The sequence below is a fragment of the Sapajus apella genome, unplaced genomic scaffold, assembly GCF_009761245.1.
Source record: "Sapajus apella isolate SASKATOON/1434 unplaced genomic scaffold, GSC_monkey_1.0 scaffold60, whole genome shotgun sequence".
NCBI classification, from domain to species: Eukaryota; Metazoa; Chordata; class Mammalia; order Primates; family Cebidae; genus Sapajus; species Sapajus apella.
Window position 1 is genome coordinate 13054927 of NW_022437000.1, and position 23021 is coordinate 13077947.

Here is a 23021-nt window from a genome sequence, read left to right on the forward strand (position 1 = left end):
CCAGAACCTCCTGTACCCCAGAAACTCCTGTGCCCCCAGAACCTCCTGTGTCTTTAGAGACTTCTATGCCCTGTGCACTAAAACCTTCTATACCCCTAGAACCTTCTATACCCCTAGAACCTTCTGTGCCCCTAAAATCTTCTATGCCCCTAGAACCTTCTGTGCGCCTAGAACATTCTGTGCCCCTAGAGGCACCCAGGGCAGTTGCACCTCACAATAGGGTTAGGGTCTGTTTTTCACTAAATAACTTAGGTAGTTTGTAAAACTGCCAGAGAAAATGCTAGAAGTTCTCTTATAAACAAAGCAACAAATGACACCATAAGTGGCCTTTTAAGAATGACTGGGGCTGGGCATGTTGTCTTACACTTGGGGAGGCTGATGTGGGCAGATCATGAGGTCAGGAGATCAAGACCATCCTGGCTAACACAGTGAAACCCCATCTCTACTAAAAACACAAAAAATTAGGCAGGCATGGTGGTACGCGCCTGTAGTCCCAGTTACTCAGGAGACTGAGGCAGGAAAATCGCTTGAACCCGGAAGGCAGAGGTTGCATGAGCAGAGATTGCTCCACTGCACTCCAGCCTGGGTGACAGAGCGAGACTCAAAAAAAAGAAAAGAAAAGAAAAAAAGAACAACGGGGTAGAACCCCATCTCTACTCCACGCCTGTGCTCTGGGAAGTCAGTGGGGGACAGGGAGCCCCACTAATGGAGGCAGGCCCCCCAGCGGAGCCTGGGAGCCAGTGCCGGCCTCAGAAGCTGTGGGGCGAGCAGCTGTGCCTCGCTGGGCCGGGGAGACGCTCTGTGATGTGGTTCCTGTCCCTCGGTGCAGATGGAGGACTTCCAGATCTACGAGAAGTACTGTCAGAACAAGCCCCGCTCCGAGAGCCTGTGGAGGCAGTGCTCGGACTGCGCGTTCTTCCAGGTGTGTCCGGGACCTTCCTGCAGAGCGTAGCTCCCTTTCCCAGCCAACTCCCGAGGAATGGTGAAAATTGTGCAAACCAAAGCTCTGGGTTGGTTCCAGGAATGCCAGAGGAAGCTGGACCACAAGCTGAGCCTGGACTCCTACCTGCTGAAGCCGGTGCAGAGGATCACCAAGTACCAGCTGCTGCTCAAGGTGGGCTCTGCGGTGACTGTGGCCCAGCCTCCCGAGGCACCTGCTGGCCAAGAACCTGTGCCACCCTGGGGCCCCGTCCCCATTGTGCCCTGCCCTTCCCTGGCCCAGGGCACCTCCTCTGAGCCTGTGCTGTGGCCTGGCTCATTTGGACACCTTTGGAGGTCCTACTGTGCGCCACTGTTAGGGGTGCTGGGAACGGAGGTGAGCAGACAAGTTCCCATCCCCACGGGTTTCCGCACAGCCCAGCCCACATGGGATTCTGTGTGATGTGCTGACCTGTCCCCCCACGGGGGAGCCGTGCCCGGATTATCTGGTACACAGCAGGGATGTGGGAGGCGTAGATGGGGGATTCCAGCTATGAGTTTGCCATGTGGGCCCCTCTAACCTTCAGGCAGGAAACTGCAGCTCCATGTCTTTGGCCAGGGTCAGGGTGGCGAGAGGAAGCTCCCTGGGAAGTGGGTGTGAGGAGTCTGCACCTGGGCATCAGGGTGGTAGGAAGGAGCTCCCCAGGGAGGAGGTGCTGGGGTCTGCACCTGGGCATCAGGGTGGCAGCAGGAAGCTCCCCCGGGAGCAGGTGCCAGAGGTCTGCACGTGATGGGGTGCCACCCCATCTGCAGCACAGCTCAGTCCATCCCAGCTGCAGGAGGGTGGGCAGGGCAGCTCCCCACAGACCAGGGGAGGGTGGGCAGTGTCCCTACCTCATGCCAAGCTCCCGAGGGGTCTGTTCTGGGGGTTCCAGAGCTCTGCGTGTCCTGACGGTTGCCCCACCCTGCGCCCCTCAGGAAATGCTGAAATACAGCAAGAACTGCGAGGGGGCTGAGGATCTGCAGGAGGCACTGAGCTCCATCCTGGGCATCCTGAAGGCCGTGAACGACTCCATGCACCTAATCGCCATTACCGGCTATGACGTAAGGCACCCAGACGCCCGGCCTTCCCCGATGCCTCCGTGGAATACACCAGACCTGCAGCTCAGCAGTTCCCCTGCATGCCCCCTAGCTTTGGTGTGAATGTGCAGGTTCTGAGCAGGAGGTCTGGGCAGCCCCAGATGAGCCCTCTCCCAGGCCCCACAGCCAGGTCCAGACCCCACTGGGCTCTCTGGAACATGGAGAAAGCCTGGAAGCGTCCCCTACTTGGAGGGCATGCATCTCCAGCAGGAATGCAGTTCAGACCTCCTCAACTCCTTGTCTTCTCCTGGGGAGGAGACATGGCTTGGAGCAGATGTCTGTTTCCTGGGCTGGTGACTTAGAGCAAATGGCCGCAGAAGCCAGATGTCCACTTTCCCTTTAGAGCTGCATGTCCGTCGGCTTATTCCGTTTTTGCCCTTCTCTATGTCCATGCAGCACTCATTCTCAAGGTTTTCCAAACTAGTAGAGTTGGCTTATTACAGCAATTGTTGGTTTGTGAGATAATTGAGTGTCAGTCTGAGTCCCCGAGGCTTCTGCTAGTGCTGACATCCAACATGCCACACGTGGAGAACCGGCCCTGGTGCTGATTAGTGACAGGGCTGTTCCCCTCGGAGCTCACTGTGGGTGCCGTGCTGTCCGCGGTTTGGACAGGCGTGTAACATCCTGCACCCACCACGACAGCATCACACAGAGCAGCGTCACCACCCTAGAAGCCCACATGCCCCCGGGTCCATCCCTCCCTCCCCAGCCCCTGGCATCCCCGACCTGTCACGGTCTCCACGAGCTCGCCTCTCCCAGGACACCTGCAGCTGGAACCGCACCATGGGTGGGCTTTGCCGAGAGGCCGCTCTGGCTCAGCGACGTGCTCCCTCAGCCCCATACCTACCCCGTTTTTAACGCACCCCGCGGTCCCTCGTTTAGGGGAATCTTGGCGACCTGGGCAAGCTGCTGATGCAGGGCTCCTTCAGCGTCTGGACCGACCACAAGAGAGGCCACACCAAGGTGAAGGAGCTGGCCAGGTTCAAGCCCATGCAGCGGCACCTGTTCCTGCACGAGAAGGCCGTGCTCTTCTGCAAGAAGCGGGAGGAGAACGGGGAGGGGTACGAGAAAGCCCCCTCCTACAGCTACAAGCAGTCCCTAAATGTAAGTGAGGCCGGCCCGCGCACCCCGAGGGAGGAGGGAGACCTCTGGCTGGGTCGCTGTTGCCACAAACCTTGGTCTGCGGTGGCTGCACGGAGACTCAGCTCTGACCCGTAGCTGTGGGGGTGGGGCATTCTGCACCAACACCCTTTAAAAACAAGGCGGCAGGCTCACGGAGCTCTCTTCTCACAGATGGCAGCCGTTGGCATCACGGAGAACGTGAAGGGGGACGCTAAGAAGTTCGAGATCTGGTACAACGCGCGCGAGGAGGTCTACATCGTCCAGGTGGGCTGCCCACCCCGCTCCCAGCCTCCTACCCGTCGCCGTGACAGGTTCCTCATGGGAACCGGTGCTAGAATCTGCCAAAGTCGCATGGAGGCCAGGAGCAGCCGCTGTGCCCTGAGGGTGCTGCCCCGGGCTGTCTCCACCCTGAGCCGGACCCAAACACGTGTAGGGAAAGGACACATCGGAGGGGCCCTGCGAGGACAGGGGCTGCCGTCCCATGGGAGCTCATGCATGCTGGAGAGTGTGAACCTGCGGCCACAGGCAGGGCCCGTTCTCATGGGGACGGTGCTGTGCCCTGGGCACCAGGCACAGCTCTTCTGGTTAGTCCCTGCGGTTCGTGGGGAGCCGGGAGCCCGTCCACAGCGCTTCCCTCCCCACTTCACAAGCGGCCATCTGACCCTTGACTTCTAAGACTATCCTTGGAAGTTCCGAGAGTGAAACCAAAGGTGTTTCCTCTGGGGCCTGAGTACTCACCCCCTGGCGCTTCTTTTCGGAAACAGGCACCAACTCCGGAGATTAAAGCCGCCTGGGTGAATGAAATTCGGAAAGTGCTGACCAGCCAGCTGCAGGCTTGTCGAGGTGAGGCTGCCTCCGCGATGCTTCCCTTAGCTTCGCTCCAGGGGCCTCTTTACCCGTGTTCAGAGCAGCCACCCAGTCCCGGCTTGTGCGAGGTGCCTTGGCAATGAAGCAGGGACACCCGTTCACGTGGTTCATCTGCTCCCTCCTCGCAGAAGCCAGCCAGCACCGGGCACTGGAGCAGTCACACAGCTTGCCCCTGCCGGCGCCGACCAGCACCAGGTGAGGACGCAGATGTCACCGCCGCAGGCCTGCATTTTGGGAACACTCCCAAGCAGGGGTTTTGCGCACCAGCGTCCTCGGCCTCTGTCAGTGAGATCCCGAGGTTATTGGGGTTTTCCTTGAGGCCCCTGGTGTTGATGTGTTGCGTGCTAATGGGTCAGTCCTAGAGGGTCCCCTTCACAGATGTGTGCTGGTGGCAGGACCCAGCCCCTCTCCGGCTCTTCCCGGTGTGACCATTTCATGTCACGGCAGCACTCGGTCACAGCCACACCCGAACATTGCAGAGACAGTGCCGCAGCTGGGACCCTGGGTGCTGATGGCCCCAGCACATGGGTGGCCACATTTCACCCTTGACTGTGGCTTCATCGTGTCTCTTCTGCCCTTGTTTTTTCTTTATTCATTCACTTATGTTTTTCACTTTATCCCGTTTCTGATAAAAGCCACCTTTAATCATTCATGGAACAGGATATGGCCTAAATAAATAATGCATAGAATAGTAGCTTTAAAAAAGAAACACTCCCCTGCCATCCCACCACAACTAAAAAAAAATAAAACCTCCTACTTCAGAGCTAGCAGGGTGGGTTTCTGTTCTCATGTAGCTGGTTGGGGTGTATCTTAGAAACGAGCGCCCCTCAGAAGCAGCAGGAGACACAGCGTGGAGTTTGGGCCGGGAGCTCAGCGATGTCTGAATGCCTCGGACCCTCAGAGTTCTGAAAAACTAACCAGGCAACAAACTATTTCTTTTTTCATTTGTCTGATATCATCAGTCCCTCAAGAGGAAACTCAAGGAACATCAAAAAGCTGGAAGAAAGGAAAACAGACCCACTGAGCCTGGAGGGATACAGCAGCTCAGCGCCGCTGTCAAAGCCCCCCGAAAAGGGCAAAGGTGGGTGTGTGCAGGGGCCCGACCTCAGAGCGGCTCACGGAGCGCTCCCCATGTCTGAGACTCACGTGCGTCCTGCAGCATGAAGGTTTGCAGAGCGGGCGCTCAGGGCCCCTGCTCCCCGCTTAATAGAGCTGAGGACCTTACCGAAGAGCACCTCCCTCTTGGTTGCCCTGCACCCCTGCTCAGCAAAGCCAGCCCCAGACAGAGCCCCGGCGGAGGCCCAGCGTGCGACCCGGAGCCGCCCTGGGCACTCTTCTCCTCGACAGCCGGACTCGCCTCGTGGGATTGTGAGGCCGTCTGCATTGTGTCTTTCTCTTCCTTCATAGATGACGCGGTCACTAGCTCTACCTCAGAAAGCTCTGCGCTTTCCAGAAAGCGCTTTACCCTGCAGGGCTTTGGTAACCTCAAAGGTCAGAAAGGTAAAAGCAGAACCCACCCGAACCCGCGCTCACCATGGTGGTGTGTGTCGTGCATCGTGTGGTGACCATTCGTGCCTCCTTCATCACAAGGGCGGCCACGCAAAAGCGTTTCTTTCAACCAGGTCACATATTCGCGGGTGCTGTGTCACGTTCTGGCACACAGACCCCGAGTTATCCTTTCGGGGAATCCACAAGGGCAGCCACACAACAGTGTGTCTTTCCCCCAATTCCATATTCGCTGACAGTGTGTCTAGCATTCTAGCATACAGACACCAGAGTTAGCCTTTAGGGGTGGCTTTGCTTTGGAAAAATGAAGGCGAGTTTTTAAACGGAGGCTTCCTCAGACAGGGGTGCTGTCCTGGCTTTCCGGCACCCCTTTCCTCTCCCTGCCCCCACTTCCCCCGCCTCCTCAGGTGAGTTCCCTGCGGGGCGCTGACCTCCTGGCTGCGTGGCTCTGCTCAGCCATCTGTGGGCATCGCTGGTGAACAGGGCTCACGGGTCCGTTGAGGTGGGGACGTCTCACGCCCTGCTCACCACGAGAGCTCCATGCTGGGAAACAGATGGAGGAAAATGGCCGGCCCCGGAGGGCAGGCGGCTCTTCTGGGAAGCCCTCGAGGCCAGGGCGAACGAGGCTTTTCTAGAGAACTAGGAGTGTTTTCCAGTAGATCAAATGTTTTTAAGTTGGCCTCAAACTTGAAACAGACAGCAGATTCTGGCGCTACAAACTGCTGGCGCAGAACTAGGAAAACGTCCCTAGGAACGGCGCTGAAAGGACGCCTCTGAGTGCCGCAGCCCCCCAGCCGCTCCCGGCCCCTCCCTCCCCGCGCAGCCCTCGGCCCCCTGCATTTTGCTCACAGAAGCTCCTTCTCATCAGCGGAAAGGGCCGACCTGGGTGTCCCCTCCCGACCTGAGCGCGGTGGCCTCCTCGCCGCCTCCCCCTCCCTCACGCTCTCTCTCCGCTTGTATTTCTGCTCCTCCTCCTCTTGCAGCTTCTCCTACCAGTCCTGACAAAAAAGCCAAGCGGCACGAAGTAAAGAGCGACCCGACTCCTTTTGGTTTGCGAGGTAGAGTGGCATGCTCGGGCACGGCACCGCTCTGCGTTGGTGGGGGGCGCTGCCCCGCTGGCTGTCGGTGGCCATCAGGGCCACCTGAGGGGGAAGCCGCGTGGGTCTTTGCGCCCCAGAGGCAGACACGCCATTGTGTTCGATGCGTGGTGCTCTGGAGACAGGTCCTTGAGGACGGTGCTCCACACAGCAGGTCCGTGGAGCCTGTGGAACTGCCCACCCTGGCGGTGGCTGCCGGCCGTAGCTGGTGTGCCGGGCGGAGCTGGGTGGGTTCTCACTGCCCAGTGGCTGCTGTCGGCTATGGGGCACCGCGTTCCCCGCCCTTTCACTGCGCCACAGTTTGCCCCAACGTGTCCTGCTGGGGACACAGAGCGAAGCAGCTGGCAGGGCTGACCCAGACCCTCCTTGCCCGGGCAGACAAGGCCGAGCTCCCTGTTGAACGTGGGCATTCTTGCTTCCTGCCTCCCTTGTATTCTTCGGGTAAAAACTGCCCTGTGAAGCCCAAAGGCTTCCCCTGGCCCTGTTGAGGACCTCAAATGCAGGGAGGGGGATCTCACGTTTAGAATCTTCCTGAGTTTTCAAAAAATTTGCAAAGGTTCCCAGGGGTGTAAGCAGATCCAGCCTCCCCATCCCACCCGCCTCCAGAGCCGCCTCCCATGACACTGTGAGCCCCCAGGATCCAGGCAGAAGCTGCTGCCACCCTGGGCTTGGGTTCAGAGGCAGGGAGCTGGCCTAGCGTTCTTGACCATCCCACAGCCTGCGAGGGGGTGGGCACCCAGCTCGCTGCTGTGAGGCCCCAGGAGCTTAGAAAGGCACTTCCCCGCGACAGTCTCCCAGGAGGGGCTACTCTTGTCTGTTAAACCTTCTCCACGTGTGACCTGGAGCCGAGGAACCAGTCCCTGGTGGAGAAGGTGGGCCGGGCTGGCCCTGCGGGGGCCAAGCTCAGCCTCTGCTGCCGTCTCCTCATCCGTGAGTGGAGCCGGTGCAGCCTTGCAGGGTCTCGAGGAAGCCAGTGTGGTGCTGAAGCCAGGCCGCCCTGGGTTGTTCCCACCATCGTCAGCGACAGACAGCCCAGGTGGTCCCGTGTGGCCTGCGGCGCGGCCCAGGCTGGCTCCCAAGCCCTGCAGGTGTTGACTCCGTCGAGCAAAGGCCAATGGCTATGTTACAGAAAACACAGCCGTGGCCCGGCCCCCTGCCTTCACACAGAACCCCCCGCCTCCTGGTGCAGCGGTGCCGACCTGGCCACGGTCAGACCTCAGCGTTTCGCTGCTGGCCTCCCCTGGGCACTGTTCCAACCGGGCGCCCTCGGAGAGCACTGCACACCCCAGGCCCAGGCGGCACCAGAAGCCTTGTGTCTCTGGTGGTGCCAGGGACAGAGTCGCTTGGGGTCGCCAGCACAGGCCAGTCTTACCGCCCCTGTGGAGAGGTTCATGTGTGAGGTCCTACCCAGGTCACACTGGCTCCTCTGCACATGGCAGCCGTCCTTTTTTCGTTCCCACTGTCCTCAGTCAGACTGTTGGTTCTGTCTGTCCGGAGGCCCCACGCCCAGTGCCTCAGAGTAACTGGGGGCCTGGACGGGGAGGGGACGCAGGCAGCCAGGCCCACAGGCCAGTCCCTGCTGCTGTAGCGAGGCGCCCGGGCCCGCAGCCTGTGCTGTGCCTCAGCCTCCCTCGCCAGGGGCAGCTGCAGGTGCACCCGGGCAGGTCTGCAGCTGGAAAATCAGTCCTCAATTCTCACGCACATGCAGGCCTGACTCATCTGCCTCCAGCTGTACCCCTAAACGGCAGAGCACCCAAGTGGGGTGGAGGGAGCAGCCCCGTGCTGTGCTGGCTGAGAGGGGTGCCTCGGCCCAGCTCTGGACAGAAAGCAGAGGCCCACTCAGCACAGGCTTTTTCCTCACTGGCACGGACACTGTCGGCCATTGGAACTGGCCTGCAAGACAGCGTGCCGTGGCGGCGTCACGGGCACAGGGCACTCAGGCACCCACACCCACAGCTCCTCTGTCCTCCCCATGCCCTGCCCCCTCCATCGCAAGGAAACACTTGCTTCCAGCGGCACCAAGTAGGATCTGGAACCAGTTTGTGCCCAAGCTGGAGTCCCGTCAGCGTTCGCCTGCTTCCCTGGCGTGCGTGCGTCCTGCCTTGAGGCACTTGGCTCCAGGCGGATGTGCTGGGCCTGCCGCCCGAGGCTGCCGTGTTTATTCAGCCCTGAGGGTGTCTCCCATCTCCCCTGAATGGGAAATGCAGGTGCTGCCCTCCGGGCACCTGGCAGGAGGATCAGGGTGGGGAAGGGGGACACGCAGAGTCCCAAGTTCGAAAGAAGCTCCTTCTTCTCGTCCTGCTTCGAAGCTGCATGGTGGGTGGGAGCCCATCTCTGCCGCGGCGCCTGCATGGCCTTGGCCTCCTGGTTCGGTGTCTCAGTGCCGCTGTGCTGGGGGCTACTCTCTTGCCAATGCGGACCGCAGCCCTCGGTATCCCGTAGGTAAGGGCATCAGGCCTTCTCCATGAGCTTCCTTCATTCCTTTTAGAAACTGCCTCCCAGCTGAGTCTGCTAGGTGTTGAACATGATGGTGGCCCTGACGGCACACCCCTGCCCTGGGCAGGTGTCAGCTGCAGGGGGCCGCCTCCGGGGCAGTGCTCTGCCTGATGAGGACGTGGCTTCCCCCGCAGCCCAGGGATTCCGGCCTCCGCAGGGTAGCCCAGCAGGGGGAAGCAGAGGCTCTCAAACCCTGGACCGTGCCAGGCATTTTGGAAGTCTTCGGGGGTCCCACTGAGCTCTTTATGGACTTGGGGAGATGACAGGCTCTGTTTGGGGGCCCACGGCGCACATTTCAGGGGGTCTGTGGGACTTAGGTGACCCTACCTCAGACGGATACAGACAGCGACTCATCACTGGGGGGTGCCTCACGGGTGTGTGTCTCTCTTAGGTTGGAGCAAAACATCCCACTCACTGGAGGCACCTGAGGACGACGGGGGCTGGTCAAGTGCAGAGGAGCAGATTAACTCGTCCGACGCGGAGGAGGACGGCGGGGTGGGCCCCAAGAAGCTGGTAACCACAGCCTCCCTGCAGACACTTGGGGTGGGGGCAGCCCTCCAGGAGTAGGGGTGCTTCTGGAAGGTCCACTGGGCCTGGGTCTCAGGGGCAGCCCCAGCTCCTCCTAACCCTGGAAGTTCCCCCGGTCCTGGGTCTCAGGGGCAGCCCCAGCTCCTCCTAACCCTCTAAGGTCCCCTGGTCCTGGGTCTCAGGGGCAGCCTCAGCTCCTCCTAACCCTGGAAGGTCCCCCGGCCCTGGGTCTCAGGGGCAGCCCCAGCTCCTCCTAAATCCTGTGTCTCAGCAGCACTTTGTGTTTGCTACGTTAATTTCCAGGTGCCCACTCAGACTCCTGTGGAGCCACCTGTGGGTGCACCTTCCTCAGAAGAGACAGTCCCACCCCACTACCCTTATGTCATAGAATGCTGTCACTGGGCCTTCCTAACTGTACCCACATCTGTCTCTCATTTTGTGACAAAACGGAACTCCTAGGCATGGATTTGCATTTGAAACCACATCCATTGTTAATGTCAGAGCAAGAAAAAGCTGTCACGTGTTCATCATTCCAGTGAGGGTTACACCAAGAAGCATCTTCTGCACATACTGTGCTGTGCCTAGTCCACGTACCAAGGCTGCAGGAGCAAAGGGGACAGGTCCCAGAGGCTCTGGAAGGGCAGAGAAGCCAGGCGTGGAAGGGCAGAGAGGGCCCTCGTGGCCAACAGCCTCTCCCGAAGAGACAGTACGAAGGAAGGCCTGGGCGTGAGAACAGATGTGGGGGACACAGAGGCAGAGGCCACGTGGAGGGGAAACAGGCTGGTGGACCAGGGCGCTTGGGGCCTGGGGAGGGATTTGGATCTCATTCTCTGTAAGGTGTGGGGAGTGGTCCTGTCTGCTCTGGGACCACAGGGGCAGGAGCCAGTACAGGCCATTGTGTGAGGGCAGGTGGCCAGGTCACCGTCCTGCACCAGGGCCTGCAGCCGCAGCCCCCTCCACAGCCCTCGGCATGCAGCACCAGGACGCTGTGGATCTCCCCACTCTGTAGGAACAGCTGCCACTTCCTGGGTTCCCATTCCCCTGAGGAACGTGTTCCGTAACATCTGTGCAGCATCCACTGGGGGCCAGGTGCAGTTCTAGGCTCTAGAGACAGTGGGTCCAGCGCAGACAGGAACCTCCACTCAGCGTGGAGAGGAGTGAGGCTGGGAGCGGCTGCGCAGGACAGCTGCGGGGAAGAGGGAGGGCAGAGGAGGGGCGCGTCGGGGAGTGCCACGGAAGGCCTCAGCAAAGCGGCATGGAAACAAGAGCCAAAGGCAGGGAAGCGCCCTCCTTCCGGGGCGGGAATGCAAAGCAGAGGGCCTGGGGCCGAGGGCTGTGTGTGGAGAGCAGCCCGAGGCTGGGGCAACTGGGCCCAAAGACAGAGTCATAGACGTGTTCTGTCGCCTTTGACATGGTCATGAGCTGCGGTGTAGCCTCCTCCTAAGGCTGCATCTCTTCCCTGAGATGACCACAGCCAGGAGCTCCCACGGGGCCAGGGAGCTAGCACAGCACTCTGCCTGGCTGTGCTGGGGTGCTCTGCGTGTATAGCAGACGGCGCTGGGGGTGCTCTGCGTGTACAGCGGGCGGCGCTGGGGGCGCTCTGCGTGTACAGCAGACGGTGCCAGTGGGGTGCTCTGCGTGTACAGCAGACAGTGCCAGTGGGGCCCTCTGGGGGTACAGCAGACGATACTAATGGGGTGCTCTGAGGGTGCAGCAGATGGTACTGATGGGGCACTCTGGGGCTACAGCAGTCGATGCAGCTGTCGGGCAGGTGTTGACGCTGCCTGTGCCCCCGCCCATTTCCCACCAGGTTCCTGGGAAATACACAGTCGTGGCAGACCACGAGAAGGGAGGCCCCGATGCGCTGATTGTGAGGAGCGGGGATGTGGTGGAGCTGGTGCAGGAGGGCGACGAGGGCCTTTGGTAAGAGCCGCACTCACCCCCGGGTTGCCCCGCATGTGGCCGCCACTGACCCACACCCCTTGCAGGTATGTCAGGGACCCGACCACCGGCAAGGAAGGCTGGGTGCCGGCCAGCAGCCTGTCTGTCCACCTCTGCCAATCCGGCTCGGCCCAGTGCCTGAGCAGCTCAGGTAAGGCCCACGCACTCCGAGCCCACCCGTGACGCTGCCAAGGGCCCGTGTGTGAGGAAGCGGCTCCGTGTGTGCCCAGGAGAGCGGACGCCGAAGCCTGTCCCTGCCTGGTGTCCCCGCAGAGTCGAGCCCAGGGTCGGCCGTGCTGAGCAACTCGTCCAGCTGCAGCGAGGGCGGCCAGGCCCCCTTCAACCTGCAGGCATAGTGCCACGCCATCTCGGCACAGAAGACCAGCGCACTCTGGGGACTGCCACTGCGAGGGCTGGCATGGCATGGGGAGGGCGCGGTGCCCCCGGACATCCCAGGAAGGGGCACCTCACCACTCTGACCCAGAGCTCCTGGCTGTGTGGGCTGCAGAGGACCCCTCCAGGGCAGAGGCTGGTTCCACGGAAGACCGCAGACCACAGGGCCTTCCTCGGAGACTCCAGAGCCCACCAAGGAGGGGCTGCCGGGAATAGCCCTGGCAGGGAGTTCCAGGCAGCAGCATCTCACCCTGGCTCCAGCGTGCTGTCTCTGCCTCCGGACAGTGCTTTCAGGGGTGTGCAGACCATGGAGCTGGTCCCGGAGAAGGGGAAGATTCTCTGACCAATGGTCTGAGGAGAGCAGGGCACGGGGACTCTATTTACAAGTTTTAGGATTTTTTTTAAGCAGGGATCAATCCCATGGCCATTTTTTGTGGTACTTTGGCCTCAATTCTTTACCAGGAATCACTGTGTTTACATGAAATGACAATTTGATACTGTATTTGATAGAAAACTATTTTTTGTTACCGGGGTTTACATAGAAGCATGTTGTTTATAACACGGCATGACTCTGGGGACCCCCCTGTGGGAACAGATGGCACTCCCTGAGCTCCCTGCTCACAGTTGGATGAAAACATGCCCCTGGTGACATCAGGTGGCGTCTCCACCACCAAAAGCCGTCAGAAGCAAGGAGATTCCTTTACCTGCATACACTTCATTTTCAAAAGAAAATTTAAACTATAATTTAAACAGTTAATCTTCTTTTCTACAAAAATAAAATGCAGGGACTTGATTTTTTTTAAAGAGCTTCACTGAATTAGGATATTTTTATTGCTTTTAAAGAAAATACGGAGATGCCGTTTCTGCAGGGTGTCTCGTGCACCAGCACTGCTGACCGTAGCTGAGAGAGCCCTGCCCCTGCCTCACTGCACCACAGCCTCCTCGGAGGCCGCACCTCCACTCCCCTCCCCGAGTGCCCCCTGCCTCCCTCCAGGTCCACCTGCCACCCAGTGACCACCTTGGGTACAGAAGTGTAAGTGGGCAGAGTTGATTTTATTCATCACAGCAGAACTGGAAAAACCCCCTTCTGTTTTACCCTTCCTGTGTTTCAGAAACATATTTTGTTCTTTTGAAGCCTTTCTGGTGTCTGGTCTGCAGATATTTTTGTATGTGTGCACCTCTGACCATGTGTATACATATGCCTCGCCGGAAAGGGCACGTTCGCCATCCCCATGCTGCTGCGTGCGCCGACTCACCGCCTCACGGTTGTGGCCCCAGCGCGGTGGAGGCGAGCGTGGCTGCATTCCCCTCACGCTCACTTCCTGGCAGCAGCCTGCAGCCATCACTGGCCAGACCTCCAGGGTGCAGAATTACACAGGGAGCGTGCAGACTCGGTAGCTTTTCCTCTGATGTGTAAGTTACTTGGAACGTGCTGTGTCCTGCCACATCCCCGACGTGCTGTGCGAGCGCAGTGCCTCCATCTCGTGGTGCAGCTGCGTGCCCTTGTGTGACCCTCTCCATAAAGGCACTTTACAGCTTCATGTTTCATCCACTGTCACTTTTTTTTAACTGCTGATGTAAATGAAATTTTAAAAGCAGAGTTCTTTATTGTATGGATGAAGTTTGAATAAATATCAGCAACTCCTGTTGTCTGTCTGCCTTTGTCTAAGACACAGAACTTCCGTGCCGTCGGGGTCCCCAGGGCTGTGCTTGCACCCAGCGAGTCAGTGTTGGGACGGAACAGAGCCAGGCAGTGAGCGGGGCCCGACGCGCGTCTCCAGCACCGAACAGCCCCTTTGCTCCAGTGTGTCAGACAAAACAGCAGCAAGCCTGTGCATGTCAGAAACACAAAGGCAGCAGAGGAGCCGTCACAGATCACAGTGTAGCCGACATGCTCCAGACCAGAAAAGGGAGCATAGAGAGGGTATTACTGATCCGATAGAGGAAGGGAGGGGTGCAGAAAGGGGAAAGTGTGTGAACAGGAAACTAGATGTGATGAAGAGAGTGCCCAGATGGGTCCACCTCACAACAGACGGGAGCGACCCTGTTAAGCTGGCCTCCTGGAAGAGCACGGGATCAGATGTAACAAGTAACCACTTAGAGACCATCAAGCACAACGATACAAAGATCGAAGACTGAAAATAAAAAAGAACAGACAAGCACTAACCAAAAGAAATCTGGTGTAGCAGTATCAATAGCATGAAACGGAATTCAGGACAGTTAATAGAGAAACGGGGCTGCGTGGCAATCAGGAACTCATAAGCAGCTGACGATAAAGCTCAAAATGCGCAAAAGTTGGCAGTCGGGTGAGATGCTGACTGTCATGAAAAGTGATCCCTGTTTATCCCTAAACAGATAAATCTGCATTATTTTCCAGCACACATGGAGCACAAGAAAAATATTTAGCAAACAGTGAGAAGACCGTGGAAACTGGCAATTTAAGCTTTTTTCTAACTCCTCGTTGGAAAGGCAGTGCCGTAGGGATGCAGGATTCTGCTCTCTAGAACTGGACAGACGCACAGAGCCATAGAAGAGGAACAGCCACGGCTCAGACTGGCCTTGGCAGCTTAGCAGTGTCTGATTTTATACGTGACAAAATAAGTGAGTTAACCGTTTAAGCCAAAAAATAAGACCAGCATAACCCAAAGAAACTATGTAAATGCTTCTTTCAATTACAATTGAGAAAAGAGAATAACAAAATCAAAAGCAAAACTCAGACTTCGTACTTGAAAAACTTAATGAAACTAATTTATAGAAAATCCGAGAAACTCCATATCAAATAAAAATTTTTAAATATGAGAGAACCATTATGAACACCTTTCTGCCAATATATTTGAAAACAGATAAAGTAGGATTTAATTGTTAGAATTGGTCAAGAAGAAATAAAATACTTGGGCAGATAAATAACAATTACAGAAATTGCACTGCAGTTAAAAAAAAAAAAAATTACTCCAGATACCAGATGTAGGTGATTTTATAGGCATACAAACATATTTATTAAAACTATTTAAAAGAGTATAACAAGAGAAAGCAACTCAATAAAGTTATGAAGGAAGTTTAACCTTGGCAGCCAAACCTGACAAAGATTATGTAAGAAAAAAATCAGCTGGGCCACATGGCTCACACCTGTACTTCCAGCACTTTGGGAGGCCAAAGTGGGAGAATCGTCTGAGACCCGGAGTTTGAGACCAGCCTAGGCAACATTGCAAGGCCCCGTCTGTACATGAAATTTAAAAATTAGCTGGGCATGGTAGCACACACCCGTAGTCCCAGCTACTTGGGAGGCTGAGACCTGGCAAGTGAGCCCAGGAGTCCAAGGCTGCAGCGAGCTATGATCGCACCACTGCACTCCAGTCTGGGCAACAGAGCAAGACTCTGCTCTCAAAATCAACCAAACAACAAGGTAATGTAAGAAAAAATAAAATGAATGCAAAAATTCCAAATGAAATGTAATTAAATAAAACCCAATTTTATGTTATAAATAAACGTAATAAGTTCTAAGCAAGTAAATTCATCCCAAGAATGCAAGACATAGTATGTTAACATGGCTATAATTTGCCATATTAACAAGTAAAGGGGTAAATCACCAGCTTAACAAATGCAAAACAATATTTCAATTTTTAGTCAACATTTATCATGTTAAACCAACTAGTAGAAGAAAATTTCTGTAACCAAATAAAGTATATCTAACAAAATCTTCGCAGCAAAAATTTAAGGTACTGAAGTCCTTTAGAACCGTCCCCACTGGCAGCAGAACTGAACAGGGACCCCACCACTATCCAGCGCAATTTAGCAGCCATACCAGTGATTACCACAACAAAGAAAAAGGAAAGAAGGCCTGGCGTGGCAGCTCATGCCTGTAATGCCAGCACTTTGGGAGGCCAAGACGGGCAGATCACCTGAGGTCGGGAGTTCGAGACCAGCCTAACCAACATGGAGAAACCCCGTCTCTACTAAAAATACAGTATTAGTCTGGTGTGCTGGCACATGCCTGTAATCCCAACTACTCAGGAGGCTAAGGCAGGAGAATCACTTGATCCCAGGAGGTGGAGGTTGAAGTGAGCCAAGATCGTGCCATTGCACTCCAGCCTGGGCAGCAAGAGTGAAACTCCATCTCAAAAAAAGAAAAAGGAAAGAAGGCATGCTAATTGAAAAATAACTTTTCATATCTAGAAAACCCAGGTGAATTCATAAACTATTGAAACTAAGAAGTCCACAAGATCAACCCACAAAAAGTTATTAACATTCCTAGCAATGGCAATACTATTTTAACAGCAACCAAACTTAAAATAAATGTAACAACATTTTTGGGCAAAATCATGAAACGTGATAGAAGGCCATAAAAGAAGACCTAAACGGGAGATTTTTATGGATGGAACAATTCAGTATCGCTAAAATGTTAACTCTCCCCCAAATTAATCTGTGTATTTAATCAAAATCCCAACAGAATTCTTTGTGGAATCAGTAAATTGATTGTAACATACATAGAAGATAAAGGTCTAAGTATACCCATAGCGATTCAGGGAGCAGAGGTAGGAAGTGGAGAGCTCACCTACCAGGCGTCTGGACAGGTCATAAACCTGCCGTCAGCCGTGACGAGGGGGAGCGAGGCTAAACTGGCCAAGCAGAATTCGGGTTCCCATGTGTGCAAGTACCTGGCTTGTCCTGGGGCTGCTCAGCCAGGGGCACAGCATGGCCTCCAGGAACCGGCATCATTGGGACAGCTGCCCTTCCATGTGGATGATGGCGTAAAAGTAGAGCCATCATCTCCCAAACTTAAGATCAAAACATTCAGATTATTATGAGAAAACAGAATATTCTTACTGCCTAGGGTAAGGATAGATTTCTTACAAAAGACGAAAAAGCTACACTTTAAGAGATGGACAGAAAGAAAAGATGGACACATCTGAGCACACCCCTGGTGAATTTCTCTCCACACTAAGACCCTGGACAAGGGCGAAAAGCAGGACAAAGGCCCACAGAAAACAAATTCTGCTCCAAATCATAACCAGCCTTCCATACATTCTCTTCCTTAAGCTGAAAGTTGTTTAGCATCACACAGCACTGGTGTGACGCCCGGCAGGCCCGAGGGCTCAGCTGCCTCCAGCCGTGGCCCCAAGAAGGCAAAGCACCCGGGTGGGTCGAGGGAGCAACCACCCACTCTGATGGCTGACGGGGTGCCTGGGTCCAGCTCCCTTCTCTGCTCAGGCAGCAGAGGCCCGATGAGTACAGGCTTTTCCTCGCCAGCACAGACCCATTGGAACTGACCTGCAAGACAGCTTGCCATGGCAGCTTCCCGGGCACAGGGCACACACAGCTCCTCTGTCCTCCCCATGCCCCACACCCTCCCTCAGAGGAAATGCGTGCTTCCAGCGGCACCAAATAGGATTTGGAACCAACTGGCGTCCAAGCTCAAATCCGGTTAGCGTCTGCCTGTTTCCCTGGTGCCCGTGCGTCCAGCCGAGATGCATTTGGCCCCGGGCGGGGTGTGCTCACAGGCTCCCAAAATGCGAACATAGAGCAGTTTCCCTGGTGTTAATTAAGTACTATTCCTGGGACCTGCCCCGAGATTCCAATTGCTTACGGATGTGGAAAAGCCTGGAAGTCCCATGTGTGTGGGTGTGAGTGTGTATAGCGGTGCATGTGTTTATGTGGTGTGACTTTAGGGTGTGTATGACTGTGGCATGTGTATGGTGTGTGTGAATGTGGTGTGTATGGTGTGAGTTTGGGGTGTGTGTGGTGTGAGAGTGGCATATGTGTAGGGGCGTGTGTAGTGGGGGGGGTGTGGTGTGTGTATGGTGTGAGTTTGGGTTGTGTGAGTGTGGTGCTCCGGTACAAGTGTGAGCACAGAGATTCTTTGGTAGGAAGGCCGAGGCAGGTGGATCACTTGAGGTCAGGAGTTCGAGACCAGCCTGGTCAACATGGTGAAACCGCCATCTCTACTAAAAAATATAAAAATTAGCCAGGCATGGTGGTGCACACCTGTGATCCCAGCTACTCGGGAAGCTGAGTCATGGGAATTGCTTGAACCCAGGAGGTGGAGATTGCAGTGAGATCACACCAGTGCTCCCCAGCCTGGCAACAGAGCAAGACTCCATCTGAAAAAACAAAACAAAACAAAGAAAGAAAGACATAAGACATGGACTGCTGGAGAATGGGGATGCTGCCTACAGTCAAAGCGGAGTGGGCGGCCCAGCTCAGAGCCAAAACGATCCTCTCTTCTTCCCGGCCTCCCTTGCAGGCAACCGCCCACCTGGCCTGGTCTCCTGGAGGCTCCCTTCAAACACCGACACCCACACCCAAGATGCACTCTCGAGATTTGACTTGCATTGTGGCTATGGGACAAGTTTTCATCGGCGGTTTAAATGTTTCCCAACCTACATTCCTATGTCCTAGGGGTTTGGAATTCTAGATCGTACTTGAAGTGTTAGTGCCACACACACCCCTCAGCACTTACTGGCAGCAAACCATCAGCTTTGCAGCATAGCTGGGGCCACCAGACCTCGCTCCTGCTCTCCCTGCTTGAGCTCAGTGGCTGGTAGGAAGGGGTGTATGGCCACTGGCTGGCCAGGTGCAGCTCTGTCCTCCCCTCCCCCATCCCTCTGTCACCCTTGGAGGCCGAGAACTTTGCCCGTCCGTCCCATGGGGAATGTCAACAGGCAGGGGCTGCGCTGCTGAGAGTCATCATGGCCTCCCAGGCCCACCGGCTCCTCTGCCTTCTGCTTGGGCTTCAGGGCTGTCTGGCTGCAGGTGCGTCCGGGGAGGTTTTCCCCATAAACTTGGTGGAAGGGCAGCGGGCAAGTCCCGGGAGCCGGCCAGGGCTTCCCAAACCCGCCCTTGCTGTGGACACCCCATCCGCCATGAGGGCTTTCTGGGAGTTCCTGTTCAATTTCTTTCCTTCCGGAAACCAGCATCCAAGGGCATGCTGTGTGACAGTGGGAAGCCCTTCTTGGTGGCTCAGGCTTTGTCGGGATTATTTTTCAAAGAACCTTAGGAGCGGGTGGGCTTTCCTGGCCTCCATGAGACCCTGCCTGTGAGGTCCAATAAGCACAAGGAGTCTGGGGCCGCTCAGTGTCCGGGAGGTGCTCACAGGCTGCTCCTGGGGAGGACATGTGGGGGACAGTGCGTGGGGGATGGTGCCTGCGACATGGTGGATGGGGTGAGGGAAATGGCATGGGGGGCTGGGGGGTGGGGGGTGGGAAACGGGGGGGGGGGGGATGGGGATGGGGTATGGCATGTGGCGTGCAGGGAATGGGGTGTGAGGGATGGAGGGTGTGGGGCATAGAGTGTGGGGAATGGGGTGTCTGAAAAGGCATGTGGGTGTGGGGGATGAAGTGTGGGGGATTGGGGTGTGGGGCATGGGGTATGGGGAATGGGGCATTGGAAAAGGCATGTGGGTATGAGGGATGGAGCGCGGGGGATTGGGGTGTGGGGCATGGGGGGGTGGGGTGTTGGGGATACGGCATGGGAAAGGGTGTGTGGGTCTGAGGTAATGGACGTGGGTGTCGGGGATGGAGCGTGGGGATGGTGCGTGTGGGGTGGAGCATGAGAAGCAGCATGTGGGGTGGGGGTTGAGGGGATGGCGAGTGGGGCATGGGCTGTGGGGGACAGTGCCTGGGATGTAAGGCTGCAGCCCTAGCTCACAGCATGGACTTGTGACCCCAGGCAGGGTAGCTGAGGCCTCAGGAGGAGAAAACAGAGGATGCGCTGTGGAAGCCGGGCCTCATAGAGGCGAACAGAGCTTACCCTGGCTCTGTAGCGGGGCCCAGTGGGGGCGAACACCACCTCCTTCACCTCCCATGGCAAAGAGCCGGCACACGGCGTGGCTACCGTGGTGCCCCTGAAAGAGGGCGTTCCCTGCTCCAGCTCAGCCTCCCCTGGGACTGGGGGTGCAGGCGGTTTTCTGTTCTTTGTTCCATTCTGTCCGTTCTCAATAATCACGTGTTTGTCAGGTTGCCTTGGTTCTTGAGAGTTTTCTTTTTTTTTTTTTTTTTTTTTTTCTGAGACTGTTGCCCAGGCTGGAGTGCAGTGGTGCCATCTTGGCTCACTGCAACCTCCACCTCCCAGGTTCAAGCGATTTTCCTGCCTCAACCTCCCAAGTAGCTGGGACTACAGATGCACACCACCACGCCTGGCTAATTTTTCTATTTTTAATAGAGTCGGGTTTTCACCACGTTGGCGAGGATGGTCTTGATTTCTTGACCTCATGACCCGCCCTCCTCAGTCTCCCGAAGTGTTGAGGGCTTTTGTGATGCAAATCTGCTTTCATCCCGGGGCAGTCACCGGCTCTGTTCTCGCCACCTCCAGGGGTGTGGGTGTCCCCGGAGTACCCCAGGGTGTGGATATCCCAGAACTGTGGGTGTCCCAGGGACGTGGGCGTCCGAGAAATGTGGGTAGCCCGAGGCTGTGGGTGTCCCCAGGCTGTAGGGACATAGGCCTCCCCTCCCCACTTTTGCTGCCTGGGGCACCTCCTGTGAGTCCAGGACTTCCCACCTCCCGGGAGCCTCGATTCTTTGGAGTCCCCGCCTGCATCCTCAGCCTCTCCTTCCAAACCAGACCGGTTCTCTAGGGACGTCGACCTGTGAAGCTGATTTTAAAGAAAACAGGCGATGGCGTGTCTCTCGGCCCCACGTGGCCCGGTGGCACCCACCTTCCGTCCCTTCTTACACGCTCGGTCACTGACTTCTGCTCCGCGTTCCCGAGGCCCCTCCTGCAGAACTCGGGGCTCCTGCCCACCCGCCACCTGCGAGCCGCTGAGGCCCGTCCTCCCAGCAAGGGCGGCCTGGTCCTTCCTCAGAACGCGCCTCCCGCGTGTCCCCTCCGCCCCGCTCGCCTCCTCCCGGGCCTCCGTCTCCCGCCTGCCCCACGGCCGTGTCCCCCACAGGTTGGGGGGGTTCAGGCAGCGCAACTGCCCTGGGAGGGTCGCTCCTCACTCCGCCTCCACGTGGCGTCCACAGCTCACGGCACCACCGGCCCGCGCCGGTCTCTGCGCTCCGGGAGGCGGTCCCCCCGGCTGCGGCGGGTCGCGAGGCCCCTCCGGCTGCCGGGACGCCCCGAGGTCCCCCCGGCTGCGGCGCGTCCTGAGGAACCGCCTGCGCCGAGCGGACGGGGTGCGTCGCCCGGGACCTCCTTGGCCCTCCCCAACCCTGTTTTCCCATAAGCAGGGCGGGGGTCCTGGGTGCCGCCGAGTAACCTCAGGGAGCTGCGCGGGGGCGCTCTGCCCTCAGGACCCGCCCGAGCAGGATCCGCGGGGTCCTGAGCTCCGGGGGTGGCCGGGGACGGAGGGGCGCCGGGCGGCGGCGGGGAAGGCCCAGGAGCCCAGGACTGCCCGGAGCTAGCGAGGAAGCCCGGGCTCGGTGCGGGGGAGCCGGGCAGGGCCCGCGCCTCGGGCCAGGACGGGGCCCTGGGGACAGCGGGCCTGGCCGCCGGGGACGCGGTGCGGGTGGAGACGAGGGATTTGGGTTTCCGCAGGCGCCGGCGCGGGGACCAGGTGGTGTTGGCTGCGGGTCACGTGGCCCCGGGAGGCGCCCAGCGCCCGCGGCCGCGCCGCCTGCTCCTCGCCGGGCATCGAACCCCAGCATCACATTTCCGCAGCGGCGCCCGCGGCCCCCTTCGGCTCAGCTTCCGCGTAGCCCCTGAGCGCGCCCTTGGGATCAGCTCCCGGAAGCGGAGAGGCCAGGCCGGGAAGGAGGAGGGAGTGGGGTGACCGCCCGGGGAGCACCGCAGGGAGACGCCGGCCAGACGCTCCCCCGGGACGGCGCGAACCTGAGACCCCACCGCTGCGCCGGGCGGGGCCGGGGGCGGGGCCGGGGGCGGGGCCTGGGCGGTCTCGCGGCACTGGGCGGGGCCGGAGGCGGGGCTGGGGCGGTCACGCGACACTGGGCGGGGCCGGGGGCGGGGCCTGGGCGGTCTCGCGGCACCGGGCGGGGCCGGAGGCGGGGCTGGGGCGGTCACGCGACACTGGGCGGGGCCGGGGGCGGGGCGGGGCCGGGGGCGGGGCCGGGGCGGTCTCGCGGCAGCGGGCGGGGCCGGGGGCGGGGCCGGGGCGGGGCGGGGGGGGTCTCGCGGCACTGGGCGCGGCAGGTGGAGAGCGTCTGACGGAGCTCCCATTCCTCAGTCTTCATCTCCCCGGAGGAGGCTCACGGCGTCCTGCGCAGGCACCGGCGCGCCTACGGGTTCCTGGAGGAGCTCCGGCCGGGCTCCCTGGAGCGGGAGTGCAAGGAGGAGCAGTGCTCCTTCGAGGAGGCCCGGGAGATCTTCAGGGACACGGAGAGGACGGTGAGTTCCCCGCACCGCTGGCCGTGGGCGCCGAGAACCAGGCCGCGCGGGGCGCCCGGCGTCGGGGAGCGCGCGTCTCCCTCCGTGAGCGGGAACGCCCCCTGCCGGCCACCTTCCGCGCGGGCGACTCCGCTTTCCTCGGCGACGCCCCGCCGCCGCCCCGTTTCCAGGGACGCCCCCGGCACAGGCTCCCCCCACGCTGCCGCACCGCAGGACCGTTTTCACGTCAGAAAATGCGGTTTGAGAAGCACGCTTAGGATGTCCCCCTTGACCTCCCAAGGGGGCGTCCCAACCCCCAGAGGATCCGGGGCCGCGCGCGGCTCCCAGAAGGCGCGCGGTAGAAGCTGGCCCGGGCGAGCGGCCCGCGGCCCACGCCGCGATCAGCGGCACCGGGCGGGACACCGGGCGGGGAGAAGCGGAGCTCACACACCGGGGCTTCCTCCGCCTGGCGCTCGCAGCACGCTCGAAACACAGACTTCACACTCACAGGGCACCTCCACTCACGGGGCGCCTCACACTCACGGGGCGCCTCCACTCACGGGGCGCCTCCACTCACGGGGCACCTCACACTCACGGGGCACCTCCACTCACGGGGCGCCTCCACTCACGGGGCGCCTCCACTCACGGGGCGCCTCCACTCACGGGGCACCTCGCACTCACGGGGCACCTCCACTCACGGGGCACCTCACACTCACGGGGCGCCTCCACTCACGGGGCGCCTCACACTCACGGGGC

At 58.5% G+C, this 23021-nt stretch overlaps 2 protein-coding genes and 1 long non-coding RNA gene across 20 annotated transcripts in view; all 3 read left to right on the forward strand.

Moving 5' to 3' along the window:
• MCF2L (MCF.2 cell line derived transforming sequence like) overlaps window positions 1–13660 on the forward strand; it is a 200882-nt gene extending 187222 nt beyond the window's left edge. For 9 of the 17 annotated variants that reach the window (XM_032246269.1, XM_032246267.1, XM_032246274.1 and 6 more), the window contains 14 exons: window positions 830–922; window positions 1022–1114; window positions 1897–2022; window positions 2941–3162; window positions 3352–3444; window positions 3945–4023; window positions 4176–4242; window positions 5010–5128; window positions 5455–5547; window positions 6537–6611; window positions 9538–9659; window positions 11485–11597; window positions 11663–11766; window positions 11889–13660. In XM_032246269.1, coding sequence (XP_032102160.1) covers window positions 830–922; window positions 1022–1114; window positions 1897–2022; window positions 2941–3162; window positions 3352–3444; window positions 3945–4023; window positions 4176–4242; window positions 5010–5128; window positions 5455–5547; window positions 6537–6611; window positions 9538–9659; window positions 11485–11597; window positions 11663–11766; window positions 11889–11971 — 1482 coding nt within the window. In that variant the 3' untranslated portion in view covers window positions 11972–13660. The other 8 variants (XM_032246280.1, XM_032246281.1, XM_032246276.1 and 5 more) reach the window with 4 other exon arrangements.
• LOC116528841 lies at window positions 9666–10924 on the forward strand. The gene is made up of 2 exons (XR_004259239.1): window positions 9666–9728; window positions 9782–10924. It is a non-coding gene; the product is annotated as an uncharacterized LOC116528841 (long non-coding RNA).
• A 4886-nt stretch (window positions 13661–18546) lies between the features above and the next one.
• Window positions 18547–23021, forward strand: part of F7 (coagulation factor VII) — an 11884-nt gene continuing 7409 nt past the window's right edge. The window contains exons 1-2 of one of the 2 annotated variants that reach the window (XM_032246286.1): window positions 18547–18758; window positions 22126–22286. In XM_032246286.1, coding sequence (XP_032102177.1) covers window positions 18695–18758; window positions 22126–22286 — 225 coding nt within the window. In that variant the 5' untranslated portion in view covers window positions 18547–18694. The remainder of the gene's footprint in view (window positions 18759–22125; window positions 22287–23021) is intronic. The other variant, XR_004259228.1, reaches the window with a different exon arrangement.